At 43.7% G+C, this 26526-nt stretch overlaps 1 protein-coding gene across 1 annotated transcript; it reads left to right on the forward strand.

The window, feature by feature from the left end:
- The first annotated feature begins 3 nt into the window (after positions 1-3).
- n4bp3 (NEDD4 binding protein 3) lies at positions 4-25425 on the forward strand. The gene is made up of 10 exons (XM_074648224.1): positions 4-246; positions 19850-20121; positions 20211-20382; positions 21075-21284; positions 21611-21732; positions 21880-22075; positions 22167-22259; positions 22356-22607; positions 22784-23042; positions 23518-25425. The coding sequence occupies exons 2-10, from the start codon at positions 19883-19885 to the stop codon at positions 23886-23888; spliced, it is 1914 nt and encodes a 637-aa protein (XP_074504325.1). The 5' UTR covers positions 4-246; positions 19850-19882; the 3' UTR covers positions 23889-25425.
- The last annotated feature ends 1101 nt before the right edge of the window (positions 25426-26526 follow it).

Genomic DNA, 26526 nt, shown 5'->3' on the forward strand with positions numbered 1-26526 from the left:
CTCTCATGTCTCCTCTCACTCTGTTCAAACCTCCGAGAGGGAAAAGAAACAGTCCCAGTCTGCACTCCTCTCTCTCTCTGCCAGCAGAAGGCTGATCACTCACTGTCTGTCTGTCTGTCCTGGAAAATATCCCTGCGGAGAGCCACGTAAACACCGTTTTGTTTCATTACACAACCAGCGAGAGAGACACACAACTGCAGCAGAGTACCGGTGCTGGTCCAAGAGATGTCCTGCGTGCAGAATATGGTGAGCTCCAAATTCTTCTTATCTTTTTCGTGATCCTCCTTTGCACATGCAGCAATCTGTGTTTCAGTATTAAGGCATGGTGTGTTGTGGTGCATGATGGTGGCATGTTCAAAACTTTCTGCAGACTAGATAGACCTGCATTAATACACTTGGAGGATTTGCTTGTAGATTAAAGCCTGTTAAAGTAATGTCACAGTGCTGCTCTCAACTGGATCAGAGAGTTGTAGTCCTTATAATCAGGGTTAATCCTTGCAAGTTTGTTTTCACTGTTGACCTGGCAACTGCTAATGTATGTGCGTGTGTGTGTGTGTGTGTGTGTGAGAAAGAAGAAAACTGATGGATGAACAATGATTTTTTTGCCATTTATTTCCTGTCACTTTGCAGCTATGGTGGTCTCCACCGCAGTGTATTGAATAGTGTTTGGCCTGCATGACTGTTTAATGTTTGGGTGGAAGTTCACACTCCGGGGTCTCTTTTGATGCACAGGAGTTTTGGGGACAAAAGCGGTTTTCTGTGAGAGCCTGAGTGTGTGTGTGTGTGTGTGTGGGTGGGTAGGGGGGGGGGGGGGGGGGGGGGGGACACCGGCTCAGTTTTGGGGACTGCCAGGCTGTTGTCTCGGAGACCAGAGGCCACAGGTGACCTCTGACCTGAGGACTCATGGAGCGTTGCAAGGAAGAGTCCTTTTGAGTGTGGTGGTCGTGATGACGCAAGTGAAGGAGCAGCTCTGACAATAGGGAGACAATAGATGTGCGATCTGTTGTTGGAGACCGCGTGGTAAACATTCCTGTAATTTGGGAATAGATTATAGGAGAATTCAAAGAGGCGATTGAGGATGTGATATACTGCTGGTGTGAATGTGTATGACTGATCACTGCATGGCAGTCACGGAGACAGCTTAAGTATTGTTTAGGGTTAAAGTCACTGCACAAAAATGCTTGTTCCGTCTCATCCGGCCCACTTCTGTATGACACAGAGGTGACTGAGAGAGGAGATTTTGCAATCAGCTCTCCTTATCATCAACTGCAAAACAAATCAAATAGTGCATTGTCAGCTAGAGTTGTGTGACTGTCCGCAAGATTACAGTTTAAAGGATCAGTTCACCCAAATTACAAACAAGCATTTTTTACCTCAGTGGTATCTATCCATACAGATAGCTTTTAGCAGATTTCTTTTGTGCAGAAGTTTTGAGTTACTAGTGTCTGGAAAGTCTGCCCCAAAACCAATTAAATGGAGATTAGTGGAACTGAATTTCTGCTGCTAAAGAAACTGACATTTGACTCAACAGCAAAAACTACCCACATGGCTAGATACCACTAGTGTTATGTGACAAAATGTGGTTGTTGCTGGGATGTGGGTGAACTGACCCTTTAAGGCTGCATTGAAATCCAGGGAATCACCTGCGTAGCCGATTACTCGATCAGTGGATGATCTACAGAATTGTGGATCATTTCAATATTATCAATTGCTTGTTTAGGTAATTTATCAAGCAAATACAGCAACATATGATGATTACAGTTTCTCATCTGTGAAGTTTACAGTTGCATGTCTCGGTTTACTTGAAGGAACAGTGCAAAGGATCTGGCGGTATCTAGCCGTGAGGTTGAGATTGCAACTGACTGAAGCCTCTCCCCTGTGTCAAGCGTGGAGAACTATGCGAGGGCCGACACGAATGGCCCTCTCTAGAGCCAGTTGTTGTAAGAGTAGCGTAGGTCATTTGGAAGCAGAGCCAGTGCTTAGAGTGTGTGTGTGTACAAGGGAAGTGAGTGGTGAAGCAAGAGAGGGAGAACGGCAGCGATGGGAGCGAGTAACGTTATCGACTCCGGCCCAACCCGCTCTTGGCTACTGGAGAAACATGGCGATGCAACATGGCGGCTCCGTGAAGAGGACCCGCTCCCTGTAGATATAAACCCATGTAGATATAAACGGCTCATTCTAAGATAACGAAAACACAAAGATTCGTATTTTCAGGTGATTATATGCTAAAGAAAACATACTTATTAATATTATACTCCATTTCTGCCAATAGACCCCCCTTATTGTTACACACTGTTCCTTTAAGAATGAATACTTTTTGAGTTTTTGGCTGTCTGTCATTTTAAATAAGTAATTCACTTTAAGCTCGGATAACTTGTGATGTGAATTTTAGAGACATTAAGGGAAAAATCAAAATAGTTTTTTATCTTTTCAAAGAGGTGACACTGATTTTTGCCACATTATCAACATTGGGATACTCAATCAAAAGTATCATGATGCTTGATTTTGTCAACATTGCAAAGCCCATCCATTGGCTGAAAGCTCATTTGAAGATTTCTGCTGCTTCTTCTCTCAGCAGAATCAGTCAGACAGCTGATGGGATGTCTTAGTTCAGCTGTTTGAGCTCCAAGGGGGTTGACACTCCCCTGTGTGTGTGTGTGTGTGTGTGTGTGTGTGTGTGTGTGTGTGTGTGTGTGTGTGCATACATGTGTCTCCTTAAAGCACTGGCAGCTGATGAAACACTAATTCTGCTGATCGGTTAGATGTCTGCTGACCATTTGCTTCTTGTTGCCTAATCTTAAGAGGAGGAGGATACAAACTCCTCTTCATCAAGCACACTGAGTTTGAATAAACTCCACACCTCTGTATTCCCACAGTATGATCTTAGTCCTGATGTAAAGCTTGAATAAAGCTGCAACTAAATACTTGTCAACACTGTCAGGCCTTTTTTTCATTGTGTAGCGTGTAAGTGCACGGCAGGTCAGTCATGCATACTACAGTCTAGCAGATGGTGTAGCGAGGAGAGCTCTGTCATAATGGCACTGTGTTGGGAGAGATTTCCCCTCAGGCCAGCCAGCTAATCAAACACTAATCAGCCTTTCTTCTTCTGCGCACTGAGTTCGGTCTGTCTCCCCTCCTCAACTCTGTTTCCTCCCCTTTCTCCTCATTTTCTCACTGCTTGCTCCTAATCTTTGGCTCATCCTATTAGCCTATTCTCTCCCTCCTGTCCGCACTCATCTCACAGACTCTTTATAGACAAGGCCGTGCCTGATCGCTCTGAGGAGAAAGTGTCATGCTCTTACACTCAGAGCTTTCACTCCTCGGTCATCCCCTCTGCCAGTGGCTGGCCTGATCCGCTCTCTGGGCCGTCTGTCGCTGCGATTAAAGCCTGGCCGGGTTAAGAAAATCACTGTGGGGCTTGGCCAGGCGTGCGGGGCCGCCTGCCTACATTCTGCCACAGTTGGATATAAGGCTGTTTTAGCTCAAAGCTATCACAGTAAATGGTAATAGTTTCCATGACATTAATGTCAAAAGAAAGGGTTCATCTGTGTAAGCACTGTAACTGCCAGAACATACACTGTATAGTTCCTATATAGTTCTGCACTAGATGATCAGGTGCTTAATGAACTAACCAGTCCACACAAACATCGATGTTTACGGTGTGAGCCTCAGTAAAACATTGATTTGTTTTACACAAAGCCAGCTGGGTCAAGTTGCAGGGCTCACAGGCTTCAATTGAGTTATTTTCCAAGAGCCGGTATAGAGAGAACACACCCAAGTTAATCATTATCCCCAAGTGACAGGTGTTTCCTTATAGCTGGAGATTGATCTTTGTATGTTGCCATTCCTGCCATTCCCTCTTGAGACACCTTAAAACTGCACTTGAATGAATATTTGATATTAACAACTGCTAAGCTGGAGTTGCCTGTAGTGATGAACTCACAGAGAATTATCACCCAGCAGATATCGTCAGCTCTACAACAACTAACATGTTTAGCAACGTCATCTGGTGAAAATTCTATTTATAAATACAGAAGCAAAAGTGGTGTATTTTTAATATCTGAAGGTCAAATAGAAATTGTCAAGTGCTATGGGGGTCACTGTCTTAAGATGCATTAGATAACGCAGGTTAAATCAGGAAAGCCAAGTCTACTAAAGTACTATGATCACAGAATAACACCTGGAATGCAAACATCACAGATGTGATAACGTGCAGGCATCTAAGCAAAGGTGGGAGTTTTCTTAAGCAAAAAACTGGGATGTTTAATGTATATATAAGTACATTTTGCAATATCGATATCAAGGTATTTGGTCAAAAATATTGTTATAATTGATTTTTTCCATATCGCCCAGCCCTACATTCCTTATCTAATCCAATGAGGACAGATCTCCAGAAACTTTAAATATAAATCCACTTTCTGCAACCATCATACCTGTCTACTACATAAATTAGATTCCCATTGTGATTGTGTAGCCATGCCTTTGATTTCTATATTAATTTTTAGATGAAGCTTAGATGAAACAACATTATCTGCCAGAAAACAACTTTTGATAACTTTTCCCAACACAACACTTGTGGAAATCACGGAACATCACAGACTGATGATGTATAAGTGTAAGTGTGAGTATGCATGGGTGGATTTGGCATAATGAGCAGCTATAGCTAAGTTGCCCACATGCTTATTTCTATCAATCAAAATCTCTTCTGCTGCCATATTTCATATTTAATCATAGCAAAGTCTACTGTGTCCAGCATTTCCTGAGTTATTACTGCACTGCATGGTTGGCTGCCCGGCCACCAGACTGCTGAACAATAGATTTACCCTCATGGGACAAGCGGGACCCCCTGACCTTCAGAGGGGAGAGGTCTGAGAGTGTAGGAGGCTGGACAGACCTCATACTGTGACCTTTGTCTCAAAATGTCAACCACTCAGAGGGCACACGGAAATAGCCGCTAACTCTGGCAGCATCTCATTCTGGGACTATTGTCTTGTTAACGAATGTGGCCTCTTTTCCCTGTGAGTCAGCCCAGCCTTATCGTTCCCTCGTGTTTTTATTGATCGGGCTTATCTCCCAGCGAGGAGCGCATGCACTCACCTGCCTGCGATAGATATCAGCAGCAATGGTTACCCTGTGTGTGTGTGTTGGGATGAATTATGTGCATGCAGAGTACTTGGCCCTTGTCTCTTTTATTTAGTCTGAAGAGTTGTAGCGTTGGAGAACAAAAGGCCAGGAGTTGAAGCCCTCCTCTGCTAGTGGGCATTGTTGTTTATTTATATCTGCGTGTGCGAGTAGCAGTCGTCGAAGCGGCCGCGGCTCCGTTCTCTCCAACAGCATTTCAGTTTGCTGTCACATCCTGTTCTTTTACAGGAAATCAATACGGTGGATTTAAAGGTTACATTTAGTTGCCTTGACCTACACATGTCTTAATCAGTTCAGGTCACACAGGTAATAAAGTGGAACATTGGTTTAGACTCTGTACACTGCACTTTAACCTGTCTTGTTTGTTTTTTAAAGAAATAGTTTGACATTTTGGAAAAATACACTCATTCATTTTCTTGCTGAGATTTAGATGAGAAGATTGATATATCACTTGTATGTGTTCAGTGAGTATGGATATATACAGCCAGTAGCTAATTAGCTTAGCTTAGCACAAAGACTGGAAACAGGGGGAAACTGGTAGCCTGACTGTGTCCGAAGGTGACAAACTGTCGTATTTAACTTTGGTTTTGATACAAATGAAACAAGCATGGTAATTAGTGAGCTTCAGAGGTGCTGGTAGGTGGATTTTGTTACATACAGACTAGAGCCAGGCTAGCTGTTTCCCCCTGTTTCCAGTCTTTGTGCTAAGCTAAACTAAACGTATGCTGGTTCTCGCTTTAGATTCACCATACAGACATGACACCCTAACTCCATCAGTGTTCTCATCTAACTTCCCCAAAATGTCAACTATAACTTTAAAAATGGAACGTTTATCAAATTTATGCGAAATATGTCTCTGTGACATAAGATACTCCTGCTATCTTCTTCTAAATCCTTACTGACCTCGTCTCAAAATGTCATGTCATGTTCTTCTAAAAGAACTGACAGGAGGATGATGTTATTTCTCAAGAGCCAGACATCCAGCGTGCCTCCCATATAGCTGCTTCCTGTACCGTTATTGTCCAGAAGAGCTTAAGCAGAGGAAATGAGTCTAGCTTGGGTTGTTGTCTCGTTGTCTAGTTGACTGGTCAGACAGGTACAGTATCTGTAAACGGGCCCAGTCTCGTCCCTCTCTCGTCCATTTCTGCCTCGCATTCCCATCTATGGACATCCACATTCCTATTCTCTGTTTGTCCTGTCCTCCCTCCTGCTGCTGACATTTTTCCATCCACTCACACACCTTCACCACTCCTCCAGGTTCCAGGCTTTCTCGTTGCAACTCTTCGACTTACTACTGAGAATCTGTGGAATCTGAGACTGGATAGTGAGGCCCAGAGGTAATGACAGGGGCACCTGCTCGAGTGTTAGACTGGGCTGCCCAGCTTTGATGGGGTTATCCCCTCCTTTAATTTTTCTTTTGAATTTCCCTCAAATTGCACTCAGCCGGCCAAAGGGGCACCATAATACATCACATTCTTGCTCTGGAATGCCTTTAACAGTGTGCCAATCACTACATTGTGCATCTCTGGTTGGCAAGGTTGCTTTATTAGTGTGCCCACCTATCGGTGCCAGCTTTAAGTCCAGATACCTCCTTCAATCCCCTCAGCTCTGCGCCCTACATCGCACGGCGAAGAAAGGAGTCGCTCTCTCCTGGTTAAGGAGCTGAGAACAATGTCCTCTCTTTTCTCCCCCCCCTGAGATGCAAGCGTCTCCAGTTTGAGTTATGTAACTTGATATGTTGCAGAACTTGTCCAGTGACCAGCCTCAGGAAGGGGGGACTTACACTCAGACTATTGTCCAGACGGTCCACGCTGAGACGGCCCCCGCATGCTCTCATTTTCCATTCCTCATCTGCGCCCTCTTATTTTTCCCTCTTATTTTTTCCTACCCTCATCATCCCTCATTCTCTGTTGTTCCTGCTTGTCTGTCTCTGATCCCTCATTATTGTCTTATTATCTGTGAGCAAACAAGGCACATTGTGTTGTTGGTATTTGTCCGGTGAAGCTGGCTCTCGTATGTCAATGCAGGCTCTGGACTGACCGCCTCGAAGCTTGGTTCACATGCGGGGCTTTTGTTTGTGAAACTGGGAGAACTAGTCCAACCACACCGGCCCCTGAGAGGAGAGGGCGGAAAGAGATCTCACAAAGAGATGAGCAGGTGAGTAAGGGAAGAGGAGGGTGAGCAGGAAAGTACCAGGTTCTCTCAGGGGAGTCAAAACTGACATTTAGCTGCTGCAGATGTTGACTTGGTGATTTCTTACAGTTTCCTTTATAAAACACCGGTAAACCTGTATTGACACCATCCTCACGCACAGCTTAAGATCAGCTTAGTCTTCTATTTAGATCGGTGCAAAGTCATCTTGTCGTGGCCTGCAGGTCAGCGGTTAGGACCAGGCAGCTCCCTCCCGTCCACGCCTCCCAACTGCCACCACAGACTGAGAAACAGGAAGTCATGTGGAGTGATAATCAGTAGAGCGGGCATGAGACCGAAAGAGAGAGAAACAGAGTGAGCATGGGATCAGGAGCAGAGAAGTGAAGTTTCAGGTGGACAAACAGACAGGTAAATACTCTGTTCCCTTTTCTTTTATCTCTGTTATTTGGCTTTTTATTTGCTTAGAGAAGTCAGTCTTGTGATACTGAATGTACCTGAACTCCACAGTCTACTGTATCATACTGGGCTTCAGATCAAAGCCAACCTGTGTGTGCATATTTTATACATTCCTGGGCTCGCTGCTGGGACTTATTTACATGCCATCGAGTTCACCATGCTCTGAACTCGCTGTGATTTAAGGCTGCGTCGTCAGAAGAGCAGCTCAAGCTGCAGAGAGAAGAGGAAAGCAGCCTGATTGTTAATTACCCGTCCCACGAGGCGTGCTTGTTTGCCGTGGAGTTGAATTGGAATTAACTTTTTAACTAAATCTTTTCTCCCGGGCGAATGACGTCACGCTGTGCAGCAGCCTCAGCCTCCCCGTTCACTTCCAGCAGCACACAACAAATATGCTAATTAACTGTTAATTATTGAAAGTCCCAAAAGGGAGCCACATGGTGCCCAAAGAACAATATATAGGATTATCTGCTCCGCTGAGCTGTGCACCTTGATTTCTCCATTAAAACCTCTTTCCATTACGTTCTTTTTTTCGGTGTGTTTTTTGGATGATTGTCTGTCTGATGGTCTATTTGTGTCCCTGGAATTCCCCCTGGGGACTATTCATGGCTCAATGTGGCACCCAGCCGGCTAACACGATTTCATTGGACTGACTTGTATTGTTATTATCGAATTGTACAGCTTGAGGCAAAAAGTCCCAGCAGCACAAGGTGAAATTCTCCTCATGTTGAGGTTGTTTCTTGTTGCTTTGCGGTCATTGTTAACAGTAAAGTAACTTGTGACCCGTGTCGGCTGAACAAAGCTGATTTTAGGTAGTTCCCACCGTGCTTACAAACAACAAACACTTTATTTACAGTGAAACTCGACAAGAGGAAAAAGTGCTGATCCTGTGACTCGGCATCAGCGTGCGTCAGCATCAGTGTTTACTACCTGACACGCAGCCTGCCACGCAAAGCTCTTCCTCTGGTGTTACAGTGCCGATGAGATCAAAGAGAAAGTTTGCTGGGATGTGATCAGTAAAGCTTTTTATCTATGCAGCTTATAGACTTAATAAATTGGAAAGCATTAACATTCAAAGCAGCCTTACTGTGGGTCAACCCATATCTGTGTTTTCCCTCTGAATCCCAATCAATGTTTCCATCTGCAGTCCACGCGATACCCTGCGCTGAATGTGTGGTCTAACGTCGAGGGTGTGTGGATGGATGCACGCACGTTCGCTGCAGCTGTTAAGTGGAATTGGTTCAGGTGTGGGTCGATGTGAGAACCACTCGATTTCTATCTGTGTAATCACAGAACGGTGACTCCTACATGAACCGCTCCAGGAAACAAAGAAGCCACAGAGAGAGAAGAGAAAGAGAGTCTCTGCTCACGCCCTCCCCATCCTCCTCGCTCTAATGAATTTAATAAGAAGCTAGCTCTCGTGCTTTTGTCTTTATCAGCTCAATTTAATTCTCTATGGCTCCCCCGCTCTGATTATTTGGTAGAATTATCAGTCATTAAATGTCTGATATTACCAACTTAGCTCTCATGGGAACGAAGGTTCTTTGGATAACAGACATTTTTGTTTTTTTAACATTTCAGGGCCTGCAGCAGAGAAGCAGACCTCGGTCCTATTCACCCATATCAGTGCTGTATGGCACATTAATAATTACCTGGCGAGAAATGTAAGGAATGTGAGTTTGTTTCTTCACATCGCTCTCTCCCTTTACATTCTTCATTTTGAACTTGTGCTCCGTGCCGAACACACTCTGCTGATAGCGGCAGCTGGCAAACATTGTACAGGCTTTGCTTGTTAACAAAGTGAATAGAAACCAAACAGAGAACTTGAACTGGATTCAGGATAAGGTGAAATAAATTGAGTGCCACTCTTTGTTTGCTTTTCTCACAAATTCCAATGAAGTTAGTGAGGAAATATTTCTGTTGTTGACCTCGTTGATGACATCAGGGCAAGACTAGAAATCGGTGTGTTTAACCAGTGTGATGTCTCGGATATGGCTGGTGGAATCGGACAAATAGATGATATGGGAAAATGATTGAGGGATTTTCAGCTCAGCACTGTAGTATTCTCAAAACACATAAAACATTTTGAATTATAGCACTCTCATCATGCCAAACACTGTATATTTCATACCTGAACATAGTGCCAAAATCATAAGTGCGATATAACATGGTGCCGAAATCTGTCATGCTTCCAAGATCAGAACAGCGTCAAATATACTGAATGTCCCAAACAGGACATTACTGTTTTTCAATCCTTATTTGTCTTCATATTGTTTGTCTCTGGACCCTACAGGACATACAGTAATTCTCTTTTTCTGAAGGATTTGATCTTTCAGAGAGCTCCCTAAAAGTAACATTACGAGCTCTGTCAGCAACCCCAACCAACGTTACCTGGGACAGCACTACAAAACCTTTTCTCGTGTTACGTTAAAAGTGAAACATACTTTTAGCCTCAGCACCATATCATGTATATAGCTATCAAGACCACTTTTACAGGGTTCTTTAACGCTAGATAATAAGTCAGTCAGATGGTGTTTTGAAACAGAAGTCAGCCTCCTGGTTGCAGAAAAAATTTTATTATCGCGGCGAGCCCCACTCCGCGCTGCCTGGTGTGTTTTCTGCATTAGTTAGCTATCTAGAGCTGATAAAATCCAGCAACAGTTAGTCTGCAAAATTGACAGTTTTCTAGAAACAAGCTGCTTTTGTCTGTCTTGACATCAAGGACCTGTTGTTTTCACAGGTTTGGTAAACCTGCCATTTCTCACAGCAGCCATAGTGACAGGTCATTGCAGGGTAAACACAGGTGCAATTAATAACAATAATTATGATCCTGTTCCATGAAGGTGTGCCAAGACCCGGGTATTGTGCATGCTGACTCAATGGAATAACTGTGACTGTAAATAGAACGGGACCATTATTCATTTATCAATTACACCTGTGTTTACCCTGCAATGACATATCAAAATGACTGCTGTGAAAAGGGCCTATTGTCAACTACATTACGTGCTATCATGTAGCCTATGAGAATAGAAAGATTGACAGGTGTTACAACAATAACTAAGGGGGGGTTTAGCTAACAGGCAATTGTTCGATTCGTTCTGAGATTATTTCCACCAGTTCAACTCCCAGATTACTAATGCAGGACTCACTATTTCTTGTGATGGTGGAACAGATGGAAGGTGTGAGACATGCAGTTGCTGCTGGATACATATAAAATTAGAAAGTCTATTTTAGTGAAGGAACGCAGTCTGCTTTGAAATATTTGCCTTTATCAGATTTACCTCTAGTATCAGATGTATCTGGCTAGCATGTTGCTTTTACCACTCGGGGTGATTGTTAGATTAGTAGTATTTGTGCGTACGTGTGTGTGTGTGTTTTTGGGGTGTGTCTGTGTGGGATGAGTAAAGGGCAAGTGGATGTCACTTAAAACAACACTGAGGTCAGCTACTTATCCTTATGCTGCTAGTACTAATCTCTCTTTATCACACACACCCATAGAGGTTGGATTTGTAACCTCACTGAGGGTTCAACCCAGGCATTCATCTAAACAAAGCTAGTTATGCAATCAATCCTTTTTTCAAATGGAAAACTCTTTAATATTTTAACTAAACAGACTTGTTGTACTGTTCGAAGAGAACCAGAACAAGGTTGTTGTTGAATACATTTCCCCATAAATAACACTAATAATACATTTGGAGGTAAGAGGTAGCTATGTGAACACACTCCCTCGGGTGCCATCTCCTCACACTGACATCAGTCATATCCAGATCAATGAGGTTCCATGAAACACCAGTCCAACCAGTCACCCCAGATAACCCCAACCCTGCTACTGTAGTCAGAGCCAGTAATTGAATTCTGTGCAGAAATACAATACCGTAAAGTCAGCAGAGGCAGTAAAGGCCGAGGCGCGCTGTGCAGACCGCCATCAATAGGCTAATAGATGCAAAGTGAGGAAACCCACCTCAGCTGGACCGCCTCAGAGGAAGTCTTGACAGCTGGAGTGAGTCCAGGTCAAAGCCAGCCAGTCTTGATCGGGACGCTGAGACTTCTAAACACAGTTGTAGAGATCATAAAATGGTGTTCTGCAAATCCTCTAAGGAAGCCACTGTTTCCCAATTTGTCCCAAGTTTTCAGTTTTAAAGGTTTTCTCTTCTGGGTCAGCAATAATGGAGGCTGCTGTGGAAATAATTAATGAGAGTTTTGATAGCATTTATTTTCATCTATCTACTCAGCACGGAGAGCCATTTGGGGAGGGAGCCAGCTCAAATCTGGTAAACCACTTAAATGTTGTTTTAATATAGATATTAAGACACAATCATGAGATGGATGGCTGTATTTGGTGAGGAAGGATTTATTTTTCAACTGGTCCAATATATTTTAAAATGTTCTGGACAGACTACTTACACATTTCAGTCATATTTAAGGATAAGCTTCAAGATTTGTCTACAAAATTGAGGTGAAATAGAGACCGTGGCACAATGAAAATGTGCAACATGAAACTCAGGGGTTGGGGATGTGCTCCTAAATCACAAGACCGTGTTTAAAATGCCAAAACCATGAAAAAATGGTTCTAAAACTTGATTACTATTACTGATCATATAGCAAATAGCATACGTATACATAGAGCAAAATGTGGGCAACTGTCAGTATTTACTAAAAACAGTATTTTAATCAATCCAGCTGTCTATGCCTCACGTTTCACTCGTAAAGCGTATTTTTACACTTCAAGTCTATTTACTTCTCTTTTTTGCACTACAGTGATAGTGTGTTGTTGTGAAGACAGTGTTGACGTGTATGGAAAGTTGTTTAGCAACTGCGTTTTTTTTTATTATATTAGTAAAATAAGTAAAAATAGTAAAATATTGCTTCAAAAAAACACATTAGTGCAGTTCAGTTGAGTTCTGGGTGTATACAATAGTATAGTATGGTTTACAAGCTGCTCCAGTGTTCCCTAAAACGTGGCGGTTCTCCGCTGTCAGAACTCGTCTGCGTCCGCTCTTAACTGTCCGTGTGCTCAATAGCGCCCTGTATCTACGCCCCATGACCAAATATGACCTGCTGACCTCTGTAAAGACTCGAGTGCTGCTCATCAATGGAGAGAGTGTGAGGCTGAACACTGGGCCTTCAGCTTTAGCACCGCCACGTCTAACCGCAGTGATTTATGTTCCATGTTTCACAGAGAGACTGCTCATCATCTCAAGTGTCGTGAAATGAAAGTCGACCTTTTACGTGAGGCTCATTCAGAAAACAGAAGACAGGAATCACCTCGAGGCAGTTTAGCTCGAGGCTTTTGACCAGATTTCCATGTCTGTGTGTCGTTTGTCAGATTTTATGTGATGTTTGACACGACACACAAACTGCCTTCAGACGTACAGAAGAAAGAACATTTCAGATTTTTAGCGTCTTGGCACCCCTGAAAGGCCTTCAGCGTCTGTGGAGAGGAACGAGGTCTGTCTGCTGTCTGATTGTCTCCCATCCTTAATGAATAACCTGCTAACAATTAGAGGCTGCTGCCGAGCACTCGTCTGTTGTCATGCCCCACAGCCAGAGACACTCTCACACTCACTCATTACACGCTAGCGTGTAATACCCAATCGGAGAGTGGAGCGCTCCTTTGCTTCACATGTAGGATGGTTCCTTCCTTCCTAGTCAGCCTCCGGCACAGCTCTCTCTGCTGCTGCTGACAGATTTAGACCGTTGAAACTCCACGATATCAGATATAAGTCACACTTGAATTAACATGAATTTAGTTTTGTGCTCTCTGTGGCAGAAACAGGAATATCCATTATTATTTGGAGTAATTGATGAGATCCTTGTTTTTTGTCCAACATGTTGAAAAGTTGCACTGATTGGCCTTTGCGGGGAAAGTTGTGTTTACTTGTTTGATTTTGGCAACATGTTTGGTGAGAAGAACCTGTGGTTTCTTTGTGCGTGCAATGTACATAATTAGCCTGTTTTGACTGTTAAAGGTACAGTGGGTAGGATTTGGCGACACCTAGTGGTGTGGTTGCAGATAGCAACCAACTGAGTACCCCTCCGCTCAATCCTCCCCTTCCAAGACTGTGGTAACGTGAGCCGTCGAGTGCAAAACCGTGGTAACGCCGTTCGCCTTGTTCAGAGACCATCCTTACCATAATAACAATACTTTAGGAGCAACGGATGTCAGACATCGGCTGGTGGTACCACGGTTTTGCACTCTGCGGCTCGCGTTACCGCAGTTTCACAAGTGTGTCAGAGAACTACGGTGGCCTTCAGGTAACGTGAAAACACAAAGGCTCTCTCAAGAGCCAGTGTTTGGTTTGTCCGCTCTAGGCTACTGTAGAAACATGGCGGAGCAACATGGCGGACTCCGTGAGCTACCAAAAACACAACGATTCTTAGTTTCAGGTGTTTATGTGATCTGAATATTATATTCCTTTTCTGCTAATATCAATCCATTATCTGTAACCGCTTATCCCTTTCGGGGTCGCAGGGGGATGGAGCCGATACCAGCTGACATTGGGTGAAGGCGGGGTACACCCTGGACAGGTCGCCAGACTATCACAGGGCTGACACATAAAGACTGACAACCATTCACACTCACATTCCCACCAACAGGTAATTTAGAGTCAACAATTAACCTGCATGTCTTTGGACTGTGGGAGGAAGCCGGAGAGCCCGGAGAAAACCCACGCTAACTTAAACGTGGCAGAAGCATCTTTCTTAGCATGATATGTCAAACGTCTCTCTGACACTGCAACAACCCACCGTTGAATCCAGTCACGGCAGAGTAGGAGTTAAATATAATACTGCAGTTCTCTGTAGAATAGACTAAATAAGGCCACTGGCTGATTTGGTAATCGCACTATAGTCTTTTACACAACAGCTGTGAAAACTAGCAAGCGCAGCTTTGATAAGGCTTATATAATGTAACAGTGTGCGCTGTGTGGGAGTTTGAGATGTAACCTGCAAAGTTACCCCACAAACGTAAACAAACTTTGATGGTGGATGAGGATAGAGAGAGCGCCGAGGGAGGAGGGCACCAGGTCTGGAGCTGGGAGCCGTGCGTATGCTTTATTTTGGGGGCTGTGTTGAGTGACCCGCGCACACACACTTAAATGTGAGTGAGCGTCAGTGGGAGTGAGTGAGGTTTTTTTTGGTGCATCAACAACTGACGAGCCCGAACTTGTGTTCCTGTAAAGCATCTTTGGAATTTGGCTCCTTCTCTCCTCAGTCCCAGTGCTGACCTTTGTGTCTCGGAGGGTTTGAAATGTCCCCTCTTCACGCTTGAGCGTTTCATTGAAAGCTTTGTTTTCCCCGCAGGACACCTGATTACAATATTTTAGGAGAGAGAGCGTCCTTGAAAACCCCTCCTCTTGAAGGCTGCGTGTTTTGTTTTCTTTGTGATTATAGTAAAGTGGCAGTTGTATGGTTTTCTAGATGAGTTAGGATGTCACCCTGAGAAAACCCGAGCCAAAACCTCCACTGTGAAAGCCTTTAGAGTCTCACACCTCTCAACACATCTGTCCTCTTTTGGTATCTCAAAGAGGTTACAGTATTGACAAAAAATAATGTGATTTTATACTTCTTTCAGTTTGGGAATTGCTCTATTCAGTATCATCCTTTGCCTGTTTTCAAGATAAACGGTGCAGTCCCACAAGGTAATTATACTGATGCTCAGCTACAACGTGTGCTGACCTGATATATAGTCAGTAAATGTGTTTCATTCATGTACTCATTTTACTTTAGAGCTAACGTGCAGATGCAGGTAAAAGTGTGCAGCATCAGAGGGATCGAGAGGCTCACCTGCTAATCCACACAACACTTTGATACGCTGATGTTAAACATTTTTGTGTTTGATCAAAGTTAGCAGCTTTTTGAAAAAGCTCGGCGCTGCTTTGAACGAAGCATAAATCAAGAACAGAGCACTTTTCAATTAGACCATAACTGTTCAAGGCCGGTAGGAAGGAAACTGCTTTGATCCGTGTGTGTGTGTGTGTGCGTGTGTGATTTAAGGATGTGTGTTGCATTTCAGGGCCCCATGGTTAGTCGGGGCCGGGCTGTAAATCTCGCTGTGTCTTCTGGTTTACTCGGGGCTCATAAACTAGGAGGCAATTACGGAAAACAACTGGATGCAAGATTTCTTCAGTCCTGTGAGATTTGTGGTTGCTGCCTAAAAGGATTTTTACCCTCCTATGTACCCAAAAGGAATTGCTTCGCCTCACCTCGGCCACAGCTTCCCATCAAGCATCGATTGGCCTCTCATGTCTTTGGCAGGTACAAGACACAAATAGAGTAAAATACCCTACCTAAAAATACCGTGTCAGACCTTGGCCAGTGGCCATTACAGGAGGTTTGGCGTGCTCATGATTTATTCATATGGTGTCAGACACATAACACACTCAGCGTGACTCATATCCATCATGTCTCACTCCGACACAGAACCACTTCCTTTGTCGGACGGCACCAGAGAAGTTGTCACATTATATTTGTTATATTTGCCATCATTGATTATCAGGTTTTCTTTCCTCAGTTCAGCCTGCATTATATTAGCTTATTAGGAGCCGGATGCTTTAGTGGAAAGTTTTACATTGGGGGGAAATCGTACCTCATGAATATAAACATGAGCAGCTTGGGCTGCTTTGATGTCGGACTGGCTGAGAGCCCTGAGTGGAGTGGAGTGGGCTGCTGGGGCTGCCGTTGCACAGCTCTCTCTCTCTGCCTATTTTAACCATTTGCATAATTGTTATAACTGTCGAAGCCAGCAGAGCAAAGTACTTGATGAATGTGGATTGTATTAGAAGCAGGAGGAGATCCCCGAGTGTCACTGTGCTCATGCATAGTATATTTCTGTGTGACAGCAAGAGAGAGGAAGGTAGCATGTGTGTCATGTGTACTGACTGACCATTTTTGTGCTTTATTTTTCTGTAAAGTTCTGCTATAGAGTGCTGCAGGAATGAGTCCTAAAACCAAGGAGGGTGAAAAGAGGAGATGTCGCATCATATTTTTTGGAGTACAACACATGCGCAGTAAAATCTGGTCTGCACTCGCCAAAATAGAGCCAATAGCAACGCACGACCATGTGTCATACCCCATAACTCAAGACCGTGTCCCAGCCTCTTTCAGTAAGCCTTGCCTAAAACCTGGAAATGAGTCAGCATTTTTGCCCTTCCGGTTCCCTCGTCTGGAAGTCAATGGGTTTTTTGAATGGGTTTTTAGTTAGATGGCTGAAATAAGGTCTGTGGTTAACACAATCTTCCAAGATTTTAGCGTTTTGTTCTACGACATAAAATACGTCAGTAATTATCCCATTAGTGAATTTTGAAGCTTTTACGTATCTTTAAAAAGGCGGTTGCTAACAAGTGGCTAAATGAGACTACAAAACATCATCACGCCGAACACTTGTCCGCCTTTAGCTTAGTGGTGGTGACGTGAAGTCATGCGACTGTGGTGTAGTTTGTTCATAGCCTAACGTTAGCGTTTTACTTCTGGCGATTGCATTCACACACTTCAAAAATCATAAAATTGGTGCTCATTTGTGAAGATTATCTTGAACAATACGTGTAACAAGTATCATAAACGGGTGTTTGCCACTTTCTTCAATAATACAAATCCCAATAGAAAAATCCCACTGGCTTTTTGTGGAGGGAACCAGAGCGATGCTAACTTCTGTGTTGGCCTACAAAAATACGTCATCCCTGCACCACTCTATTGCTTTTATAGATATGCAGGAGCCAGTAGGAACAGGTTTGAAAGCTCAGCTTGTTGGTGCGTTTAAGGACGCTCTAATATATGAGACATAAAGAGTCACCTGTCAAACATCACCCTTTCTAATGCAAGAAAAAACAGCATTCATATTTACATACTGGTTATCTCTCAGGTTGGATCTTGTGCCAACATGCCTTCACAGCACAGTGGGTTTTTTGGCAGCCATATCTCAAAGGTGTCTTTGAATGCACAAAGGAGGAAAATGCATTACGACAGATCAATGATATGTTCTTTTTGATGTTCTGTTTCTGAAATCTTAAAGGTGTTACTGATAACATTCAGCCACTAGATGTTGTTTTGTCCACCTCCTATTTCTTTGCATTTACTTCACAACAAGTCGTTGCCAGACACTTACCGTCAATCTCAGCCGTTTATTCATTTTTTCCACACTAACTGACGACCCAGAGATTACATGTGCTACCAATGTTGTTTTACTATTGGCTCACAAGTCTTGTTAGAAGTGGGAACAAAACGTCAGATATCTTCCACAGAGATAAACACAACATTCATTTTGGACCCGTTTTTAAAATGATTAATTCACAATCATAATAATTTTATTCAGGAAAAGCCATACTTTTATTTAGCACCTTTCAAAACTCTCTGTGAATGTATTATTATTTAAAAAATATTCGCCTACATAAAAATTTTATCAATACAACCTTTAATTTTCATAATATAATATAATTAATTCAAATGAATATTTAGTAATTTTAGGAAACTAAATTTAGGAAACTAATCTTAAGATTTGTGGTGTGGTTTTAAAAATGGTTAGCAGTAACTTTAAGTATTCAAGATTGGTAGATAATGGGCTAAAACACGCATAATGTGCGGTATTGCCCTTTTAAACTCTACCTGTTCTATAAGCCGGCTGAGCACAAAAGGAGAATTTGCCTCCCTCGGGTGCTGTTTATAGTCAGAGAGACTGCACCAGCGCGTTTTATGGTCTAGAGCATGTTTTACGGCTGCTGGGGGGTGTTTATGCACGGGAAGAGAGAGGGTCAGAGAGGTGAAATCAATAGTGAGCTTTAATGAGGTTGTCTGAAAACAGGGAAGGGAGGGGATATGTGGGTGATTTGACAGACGATGCTGAGGGAAGATTTGCTCCGTGCGTAGAGCTGAAGAGGCTCAAATTGACGAAACAATAGTGTCTCTTTAGGTAGGTGTTGGGGTAACTTGGCAACTGGTTCAGTTTTGTCAAAGTCGAGAGAAAATGTTAGTCATCGCATTGTTTCTTTTCTCTGTTAAGTGTTGCTGCTGCGTTGACTGACAGAGAACTTACTGTATTCTCACACAAAGACAGCCATCATATCTGTGGGAAATGTATTCAGGCCATGCTAACACGGTATATTTGGATACACATGATTTACATGAGAGACACGAAATTTGCAAACAAAATAAGCTGCCGCAGCACGCGATTTATTGTCCTTAATGTGTATAGTTACCAAAGAGCCCTGCCGTAGTAACCGAGTTGGATCAGAGTTGCGTAGCAGGGTTGTGATGTGACATGCTGCCCTACCTTTGATTTGCCTGTTGGTAAAGGATAACATGAGCTTCTGAGAGGCAAGACGGATGCTGTAACAACTGCATCACGAAATACACACTGTCAAATTGGTCTGTCCTCTTTGTAAAGACATCATTTTACATTCATTGTTTTCCTATAATAGGGTTTTTTATGGAGGTCAGTTTGTGCGTGTTTGTTTTGTGCAATGCTGTGACGTTGTGGGAAGCCGAGTTGTTGTAGCTGTCCTCTGAGACAGCTGTCCGTACAGAGAAACACAGCTGATGAAACGTCTGTCAGCCCAGGCTCGTCCTCCAGAGATCAGCATCCACCCAGCCAGGGTAGTAAAGGGGCAGGAGGTGGAGTTTATTTCAGTACAGGAGGAAAGACGCACAGCTTCTTTTTTCCAAGACTAAAATAGCTCAACAACTATTGGATGGATTGCAATGGAATTTTGTACACAGAGTCATGGTCCCCAGAGGATAAAGCATGCTAGACTCACAAGTTAGTCTCTGAATGCTTCGCTCAACTTAACTAATTCAGTAGGCAGAGATAGCTGAATATCTGTGTGAAGAGTTTGCCTTTCTCCCTTTTCACTAGGCCCTGTTCCCACAAATGAACAGTGGTTTTGTGTCTGCTTCATTATTAATTCCAGTCCAACGTTTCAGTTTATTCGATGCATTATCAATTTAGGTGTATGAATGACACAAGCTTCTTCAGTTTGTTTGTGTTATTGGTAATTAACAGAGAGCCTATACTGATATGTTGCCATCAAGAGCATGGTCATCTTGGTCATCAGGTCATTATTTACCATAAACCGGTCTACCTACTTCACCTTCCTTTTTCTCTTTTTTACAGAGCACCTTACGCCCCCACAGAGCCCTGTAACCAATGGCAACCTCAGTCCAGACTCTTCCTCTGACCCGTGGCCCCAACAAAAACTACCGCAACCCGTTGCCCCTCTCGTCCCGCTGCGGCATGGGAAGTGTCGGCAGCTTGGTGGAGAGGCCAGACTTGTCTCCGACTAAAGGCAGCCGAGCAGTGCCGCAGGTGAGACCCAAACAGACCAACGGCCTCCTGAAAAAAGGCTTCACCCAAAGAGAGCTACTCAACTACCTCAACATCACCAGGTGAGTGCCGCTATAAAGAAGCAGGTGGTAGGTACTATATAAAACGTGACAGGACTTGACCCCAGTTGACCTACTGTGCTTCCAAACAGAAAAGAGCCAAAAGCAAGCGCAAGCAGTGACGGTAAGAAGGACGTTATCCCTGGCCTCAGCTCTGCCAGCGGTCGCGAGGACGACAACTTATACGCCAAGGTCTACAATAAAGACGGCACCGAAGTAGATCTGACAAAGAACTCACTGCCAAGTGGGGGCAAGTACGAAAAGGTGAAGATTGTTGTTTAAACCACTGCAAAGGCTCAATCTCATAAGGTCTACGTTAAATGTTATCAAAGAAACATCATTTTGTTAAGCATCATGTGGATAAGATGATTAAAGTCTATTACTATAAGATTAAGATAGATAACTTAGAAGAAAGAATCAGGGAAATCTTGAAAGTATTACATTTAAAAATATATATATTTTAAAGTATCCTCTAAAGCAGTAGGTATGAGGTGGACCGAGTCTCATTCACGGATTCAAGCACAGATGCAGCTGAAGGACTTCCCATTGTGTCCTTTTTTATAAAGGATATACTGGCTGCTGAGGCGGTGCTAAATTGATCAGTATCACATTTATACATCTCTGGCAGCGTGGTGCAACACCCCCCTAGCATGTTACCAGCATAAAACCACTTTAAATCTCCTCCAGCTCACCAGCACAGATGGAGAATCTGCCACTTGCTGCGTTGCTGAATTTATTGCAGCAATCAAATCTCACCTTTTTTTTTTGCTTGAATTGATCAACTCTTAAGAACACAGAGAGTGGGACAGCATTGATTTAATAGAAACATTGTGATTTATTGTTCCGTAGCCCAGCGCCCTTTGCTGTGAGTAAGGTCTCTCTCTCCCCTTTAGCCTTCACTGCTACTCTCTACTATTTTTGCATCCTCTAAAAGTCTCTTGGTTCTTCCTCTCCAGGCTCGTTTAAGGTCCGCCTTCAAGCCCGTCACCCCCAAAAATTTCAGCTCCATGCAAAACCTCTATCCCTCTTACAAGTCGGAGGATGTGGACCACGGTCTCTCCAACGGGCTGCACAAAGCCTACGCCCATGTCCCCAAAGCTGTCTCCACCTCTTCCTCCTCTTCCTCACCCTCCCGTCACGGAGCACCGACATCCAGTGGTAACAAGGTAAATTTAAGCCTTGATCTAGTTCCCATGAAACCATGAGTCCATGCCCAGTTATTGCCTCTGGTGGCTTGTCCATTAATCTGGTTGTTTACTTATCAGAATATCTCAAAAATGTTTTCATAGATTTCAATTTAAAATCTATGAAATCTATGGGAAGTTGAGCCATGGGCGAAGGAACAAGTGATTTAGGTCTTTGTTCATTGATTACAGAAGCAAAACAATTAACTTCTCACGATTTCTCAGCCATTATTTGGGACTAAAATTCATCTTTTCTCAACCCATGAATGCTACAGTGATGAAATAACTGTATAATTATGCCTGTGTAGGCCCTCTCCTCGGTGCGTGGGATGAGCCAGGAGGATGATAACCTGTCAGACTCGGGCCATAACTCCATGAACAGCCTGCCGCCGTACCGGCCTCCCTTCCGCCCACACCTGTCTCACATCAGGTCTGCCGCAGCGTCATTTTTCTCAGCTCTACTTTATATTCAAAAGAAGTGTTGCTATAATTGATTTTTTTATACTTAATGACTGTGTGGGTGGTGATAATGGAAGAGATTTTAACGGCCTTAGGGGGTTTCTTTTTTTACCTTCAGTGCGTCTATGGGCCACATCAACACCATCGGCTCCCTGGACCGCACCTCTCTGGGCCAGAAGGCTGCAGGAGCAGGGGGCGTGGCTATAGGAGAGATGGCGTGTCGGAGCATGGCGACTCTTAGCCGTCTGGCTCCATATGGAGGGGAGGCTCCACCTCCTTATGAATGGACACTCTCCCTGTCTGTAGAGGAGGTGGTGAGTACTGCACAGATAGATGGATGGCTGGGAGGATGAGCAGGTCAGAATGATTTACAGACCGGTAAATCACTCATCTTGTCCTTTCCAGGTCCGGGATCTTGAGGAGCGCCTGGTGGAGAAAGAGCATGAGCTGAAACAGATGAAAAGAAACCTGGATGAGAGCGAGGGCGCCATCGCTCAGGTGAATCTCATTATCTGTTCTTCGCCATCAATCTATAAATCCATCTGCCTCCTTTTTTTTTTAAGTTTTTGACCCCCATCTGCTCGCCGCATGCAGGTGTTTGAAGGGAAACAGCGTCTGTGGGAGAAGGAGGTGGATGAGCTGAAACACCTGTATGCCATCAAGCTGCGTCAGGTTTCCCAGCATGCTCAGCGCTCCCAGCGCAGCCTGCAGTTGCAGCTGTTCAAGGCCCAGCAGGAGAAGAACCGACTGCAAGAGGAGCTTGACAACCTGAATAAGGAAAGGAGCCAGGAGGCTGGAGCCACGGTGAAGCGAACCAGTCCCACTCTGGAGGAGACGCAGTGGGAGGTACGACAACTTTACGGCAGGGAAAAGCACTTAGAAAGTAGTAATTACAGGGGGACAGTGGACATAACTGAATTCCTTCCTTGTTTGTCCTGTTAAAATGATCATAACCTGGTCTGTAGAGTCAGTAAAATGTATGTTTCTCCTGTCCCTACCTCTTATTTTCCCATTACTCACAGGTTTGCCAGAAGTCAGGAGAGATCTCCTTGTTGAAGCAGCAGCTGAGGGACTCCCAGGCGGAGGTGACCCAGAAGCTGAGTGATATCTTCCAGCTGAAGACGCAGCTCAGGGAGACCTGCACAGATATGCGCAACAGGGAGGGCCAGATAGACGCACTGAAGCTCGTCCTGCAGGGGACACAGCGTCGCAGATGCTCCTCTCAGACTGCACACGAGGATGGAAAAGGAGCTGAAGAGAGTCCTCCAGCCGGGGCTACAGGTAGATTCATCTGTCTCTTACTTGTGTGTACACATCCGTCACTGGCACTTAAATGGTTAAAAGGAATACACCTTACTTTAGTCATAATTGACTAGTCATTGTTGACACAGCACTTAACCAAAAGCAAGTTACAAAGGACTTTACATAAACTATTTCAAACCTACGTAAGCCTGCACATGCCAAGCTGACATGCATGGAAAAAGAAAAAGAGACAAGATAATTATATGCCAAAGATGTCTGTTTAATATCAAAGCAAGTGAGGCATCGGCACTGTTTCTTATCAACACAGATGGAGCGTGTCTGGGTTATTTTGAGTTATGATGTTTACATGCTTGGCCCCAAAATCAGGTTATTTCACTAACCAGGTCAGGAGCAGAGTTCTCTGCACTTTTAAAAGCAGCCGGTGTCTTTCATTATATTTCCCCTACGGCTCTGCTGGACCGTAGTTGAAGCCATGTGAACCTCTTGCCTGCAGGAGGCTGCGGGGGCCCCACGGAGGAGCGTCTGCGCGCAGAGCTCCTGCTGGAGCGACGCCAGAGCGAGGCCCAGGCCACGGCTTTCGAGGAGGAGAGGCGGACATGGCAGACAGAGAAGGACAAGGTCATCCGCTACCAGAAGGAGCTGCAGGCCAGCTACTTAGAGATGTACCACCGCAATGAAGCGCTGGAGAGGGAAGTGCACCAGCTGAGGGCGGGCGGAGAGCGAGGAGGAGGAGGAGGGAGCAGAAATGGGACACTGGAAAGAGAAGTGCCAGAACTGAGGAGTGAGAGAGCGAGTGAAAAACAAGACGACAGACCTTCCTCTGGTTTGCCGTGGATAGAGAGAATTGAATCGTCTGAGATTTAAATGTGACAGACTTGACCGGTATTTGCAATGCAAACTGTTTTCTCCTTCAAGTATGGTTCTACGGAAGCCCAGGTCTGCCAGAGAAGGAAAAAAAAAAAGACTTACAAAATTTAAATGACCAGATAGTAAGTCAGAATTATGAGATACGTTTTTACTTAGTAAGAAAAAATTTTAAGAACTAAGTTTTAATCCAAGTCTGAATTCTTAACGATACCAAGTTAGTAGTTATGAGTACATAATTTACATTTTGAATTACCAAGTCAAATTGTTTTATTAAACAAATTTCTTAAAGGAGCAGTGTGTAGGATTTAGTGGCATCTAGTGGTGAGGTTGCAGATTGCAACCAACTTAATACTCCTCTGCTCAACCCTCCCTTTTCAAGTGTGTCAGAAAACTACGGTGGCCTTCAGGTAACGTAAAAAAGCCAGTGTTTCGTTTGTCGGTTCGGGGCTACTATAGAAACATGGCGTAGAAACATGGCCTATGTCAAGATTTTGATCTACTACGTAAAAATTATCAGATACTACGTGAACATTTTGCAACATTAAGTTAAGACTGAGATAGTACTATCTCAAAAGTTTGACTTATTATCTCATTATTTTGACTTTGAGTATTTTTTTATTTGTATCATGCATAACTTTTCATCTACTTTTTTTTCTTCTCCTGGCGAAAATTGACTTCCATAGCTTCCTGTCCGTTTGCCATTCTCTGCTCATGCAACCATGTTGATCCTTTAATGCCCTGATCCTGCAAAGACTGGACAAATAACCTCCTCCAGAACACACTAATGCTGCACAGAAATACTGTCTGTGCCTCGTCTGTCCTTGGCAGAAGAGTCGAGTTAACTCTGTAAAAATACAGCCAAACACCCAGACTGTCCTGCTTCAGACTTCTGTAAATGAGCTAATTGATATCCTTACTGATATATTTTGTGTTCATTTGGTCGTTACCTTTCAGTTTGGACTGCTGTATAGTCTTGACAGTGACCAAAGGATTCAAAGGGATTTAGTGTGGCCCGGTAACATCTCAGCACCTGTTCTGTCTGTGCAGAAGGTTCTGTGGATTCAGGGTTCACCTGGGTTCTGTGAGTAGAGCTGCATCTCTGGGTTAAGCATCTGGGATTAAAGCGTTCTGGCGCCAAGGTACTAATGCTATCAAGAAAACTGTGTACCATACTTAAGAAACTGGAAATGTTGGACTTCTCAGTCTGTCAGGTTAGGTGAGATCTCTATATTTTGTACATAATGTCATTTTGATTTTGCCTTTTGTCATGGTATTTTAAGCACACTGATGTCTTAAATGGGCATATTTCCACATCTTTTGATTGCGTTGAAAGCGATATTAGGATGCTGAACATAACTGCCCTGCTTATTGGTGCACATACCCAGCCAATAATAAGTAAATGCATGACATGGGTGAAGTATTGTATTGTTTATTATTAATATATGAACATTCAAACGCCAGCTCTCAACTGACCTTCCAACATACTGTGACTCCTGTCTATTTACTGGAATTAAAACTGTACAGTAAAAAAAAATATATATGTTTGTTTTGGATTCATAATAAACATTTATGAAGCGGTGTAAAAGCCATTTAGTTGGCATTTTCTGGTGTAAATCAAGGCTTTACGATAGGCTTTTCTGTCTACCGTTGTCTGAATTAAACTCACCAGAAATCACTTTGTCAAAAATGTTAGCGGCGTAACTGATGGTATTCACCCGAGGGCCCAGACGCCTGCCTGCTCTGGAGGGGCTTAAAATCTCCACAGAGCGTGCCAATAAAACCCAAGGGCAGGAGCTTTATGGCCGAACGAACAACAGAGCGCTGGAGGCTTTTGGGACTAATGTGGCTTTTAGAGGTTGAGCCTTGAATCCTTATCTCAGCCTCTCCCTGAGGCCCTCCCTGCCCCTGCTCTGCCCCCAGCCAGCCCTCACATACCTGCAGTACAGACAGCAGCGAGGTGGAAGGTCAACCCACATGGAAACACGGGAGGATCCCTGTTTGCTCAAGAAAATACAACACTTCTATGGAAACCATCAAACCAGAACGGAGTGCCAAGGATATCTTGGCAGGGATGAAAGCTTAACACTTGACTCCTTTTTTAAAATCCACGTGTTATGTTTATGCATGTAGAGGAGTGTGAAAAGTGAGAGATGGAAGTCCATAACGCAGGTTTATTTTTTTATAAAAAAAAAAAAAGGTCATAATCTAAATAGCTATGTGCTGTGGCTGACTCACAAGGCCCTTAGCCTGGCATTTAAAACATTATATAAACTGGGGCTTAATATAACCACCACAGCTCAGGACTGGTTTATTGAAGTGGGATGAGAAAGGATTCTTACCTCGCATGTTATCAGTCTGTAGGAGGGCTGCAGTGCTGAATGCCATCAGTGCTGTTTATCTGATTATTAAACAGGAATTCATCTCGGGGGGAAAAAACTGTGAAACTCATTCAAATTAAAACCTCTAGCTTGAGATCTTAAAGACTTCAAGGCTATTTAGTTTAGAGTATGGATAATACAGCAATAGCGCCACCAAGTGGTGATAAAGGAGGGCCGAGCAGCTATAAAAACCTATTAAAAAAGTGAGTTATAGTCGGAGCAGGCCACCACCAAATGCCATTACACGCCTCCAAAAC

Source organism: Sebastes fasciatus, chromosome 10, assembly GCF_043250625.1.
Source record: "Sebastes fasciatus isolate fSebFas1 chromosome 10, fSebFas1.pri, whole genome shotgun sequence".
NCBI classification, from domain to species: Eukaryota; Metazoa; Chordata; class Actinopteri; order Perciformes; family Sebastidae; genus Sebastes; species Sebastes fasciatus.

Coding starts and splice junctions, on each gene's coding strand:
- n4bp3 (XM_074648224.1), top strand. CDS start 19,883: ATGGCAACCTCAGTCCAGACTCTTCCTCTGACCCGTGGCCCCAACAAA. Junction 20,383..21,074: donor GTGGGGGCAAGTACGAAAAG/GTGAAGATTGTT, acceptor CTTCCTCTCCAG/GCTCGTTTAAGGTCCGCCTT. Junction 22,608..22,783: donor TGGAGGAGACGCAGTGGGAG/GTACGACAACTT, acceptor CATTACTCACAG/GTTTGCCAGAAGTCAGGAGA.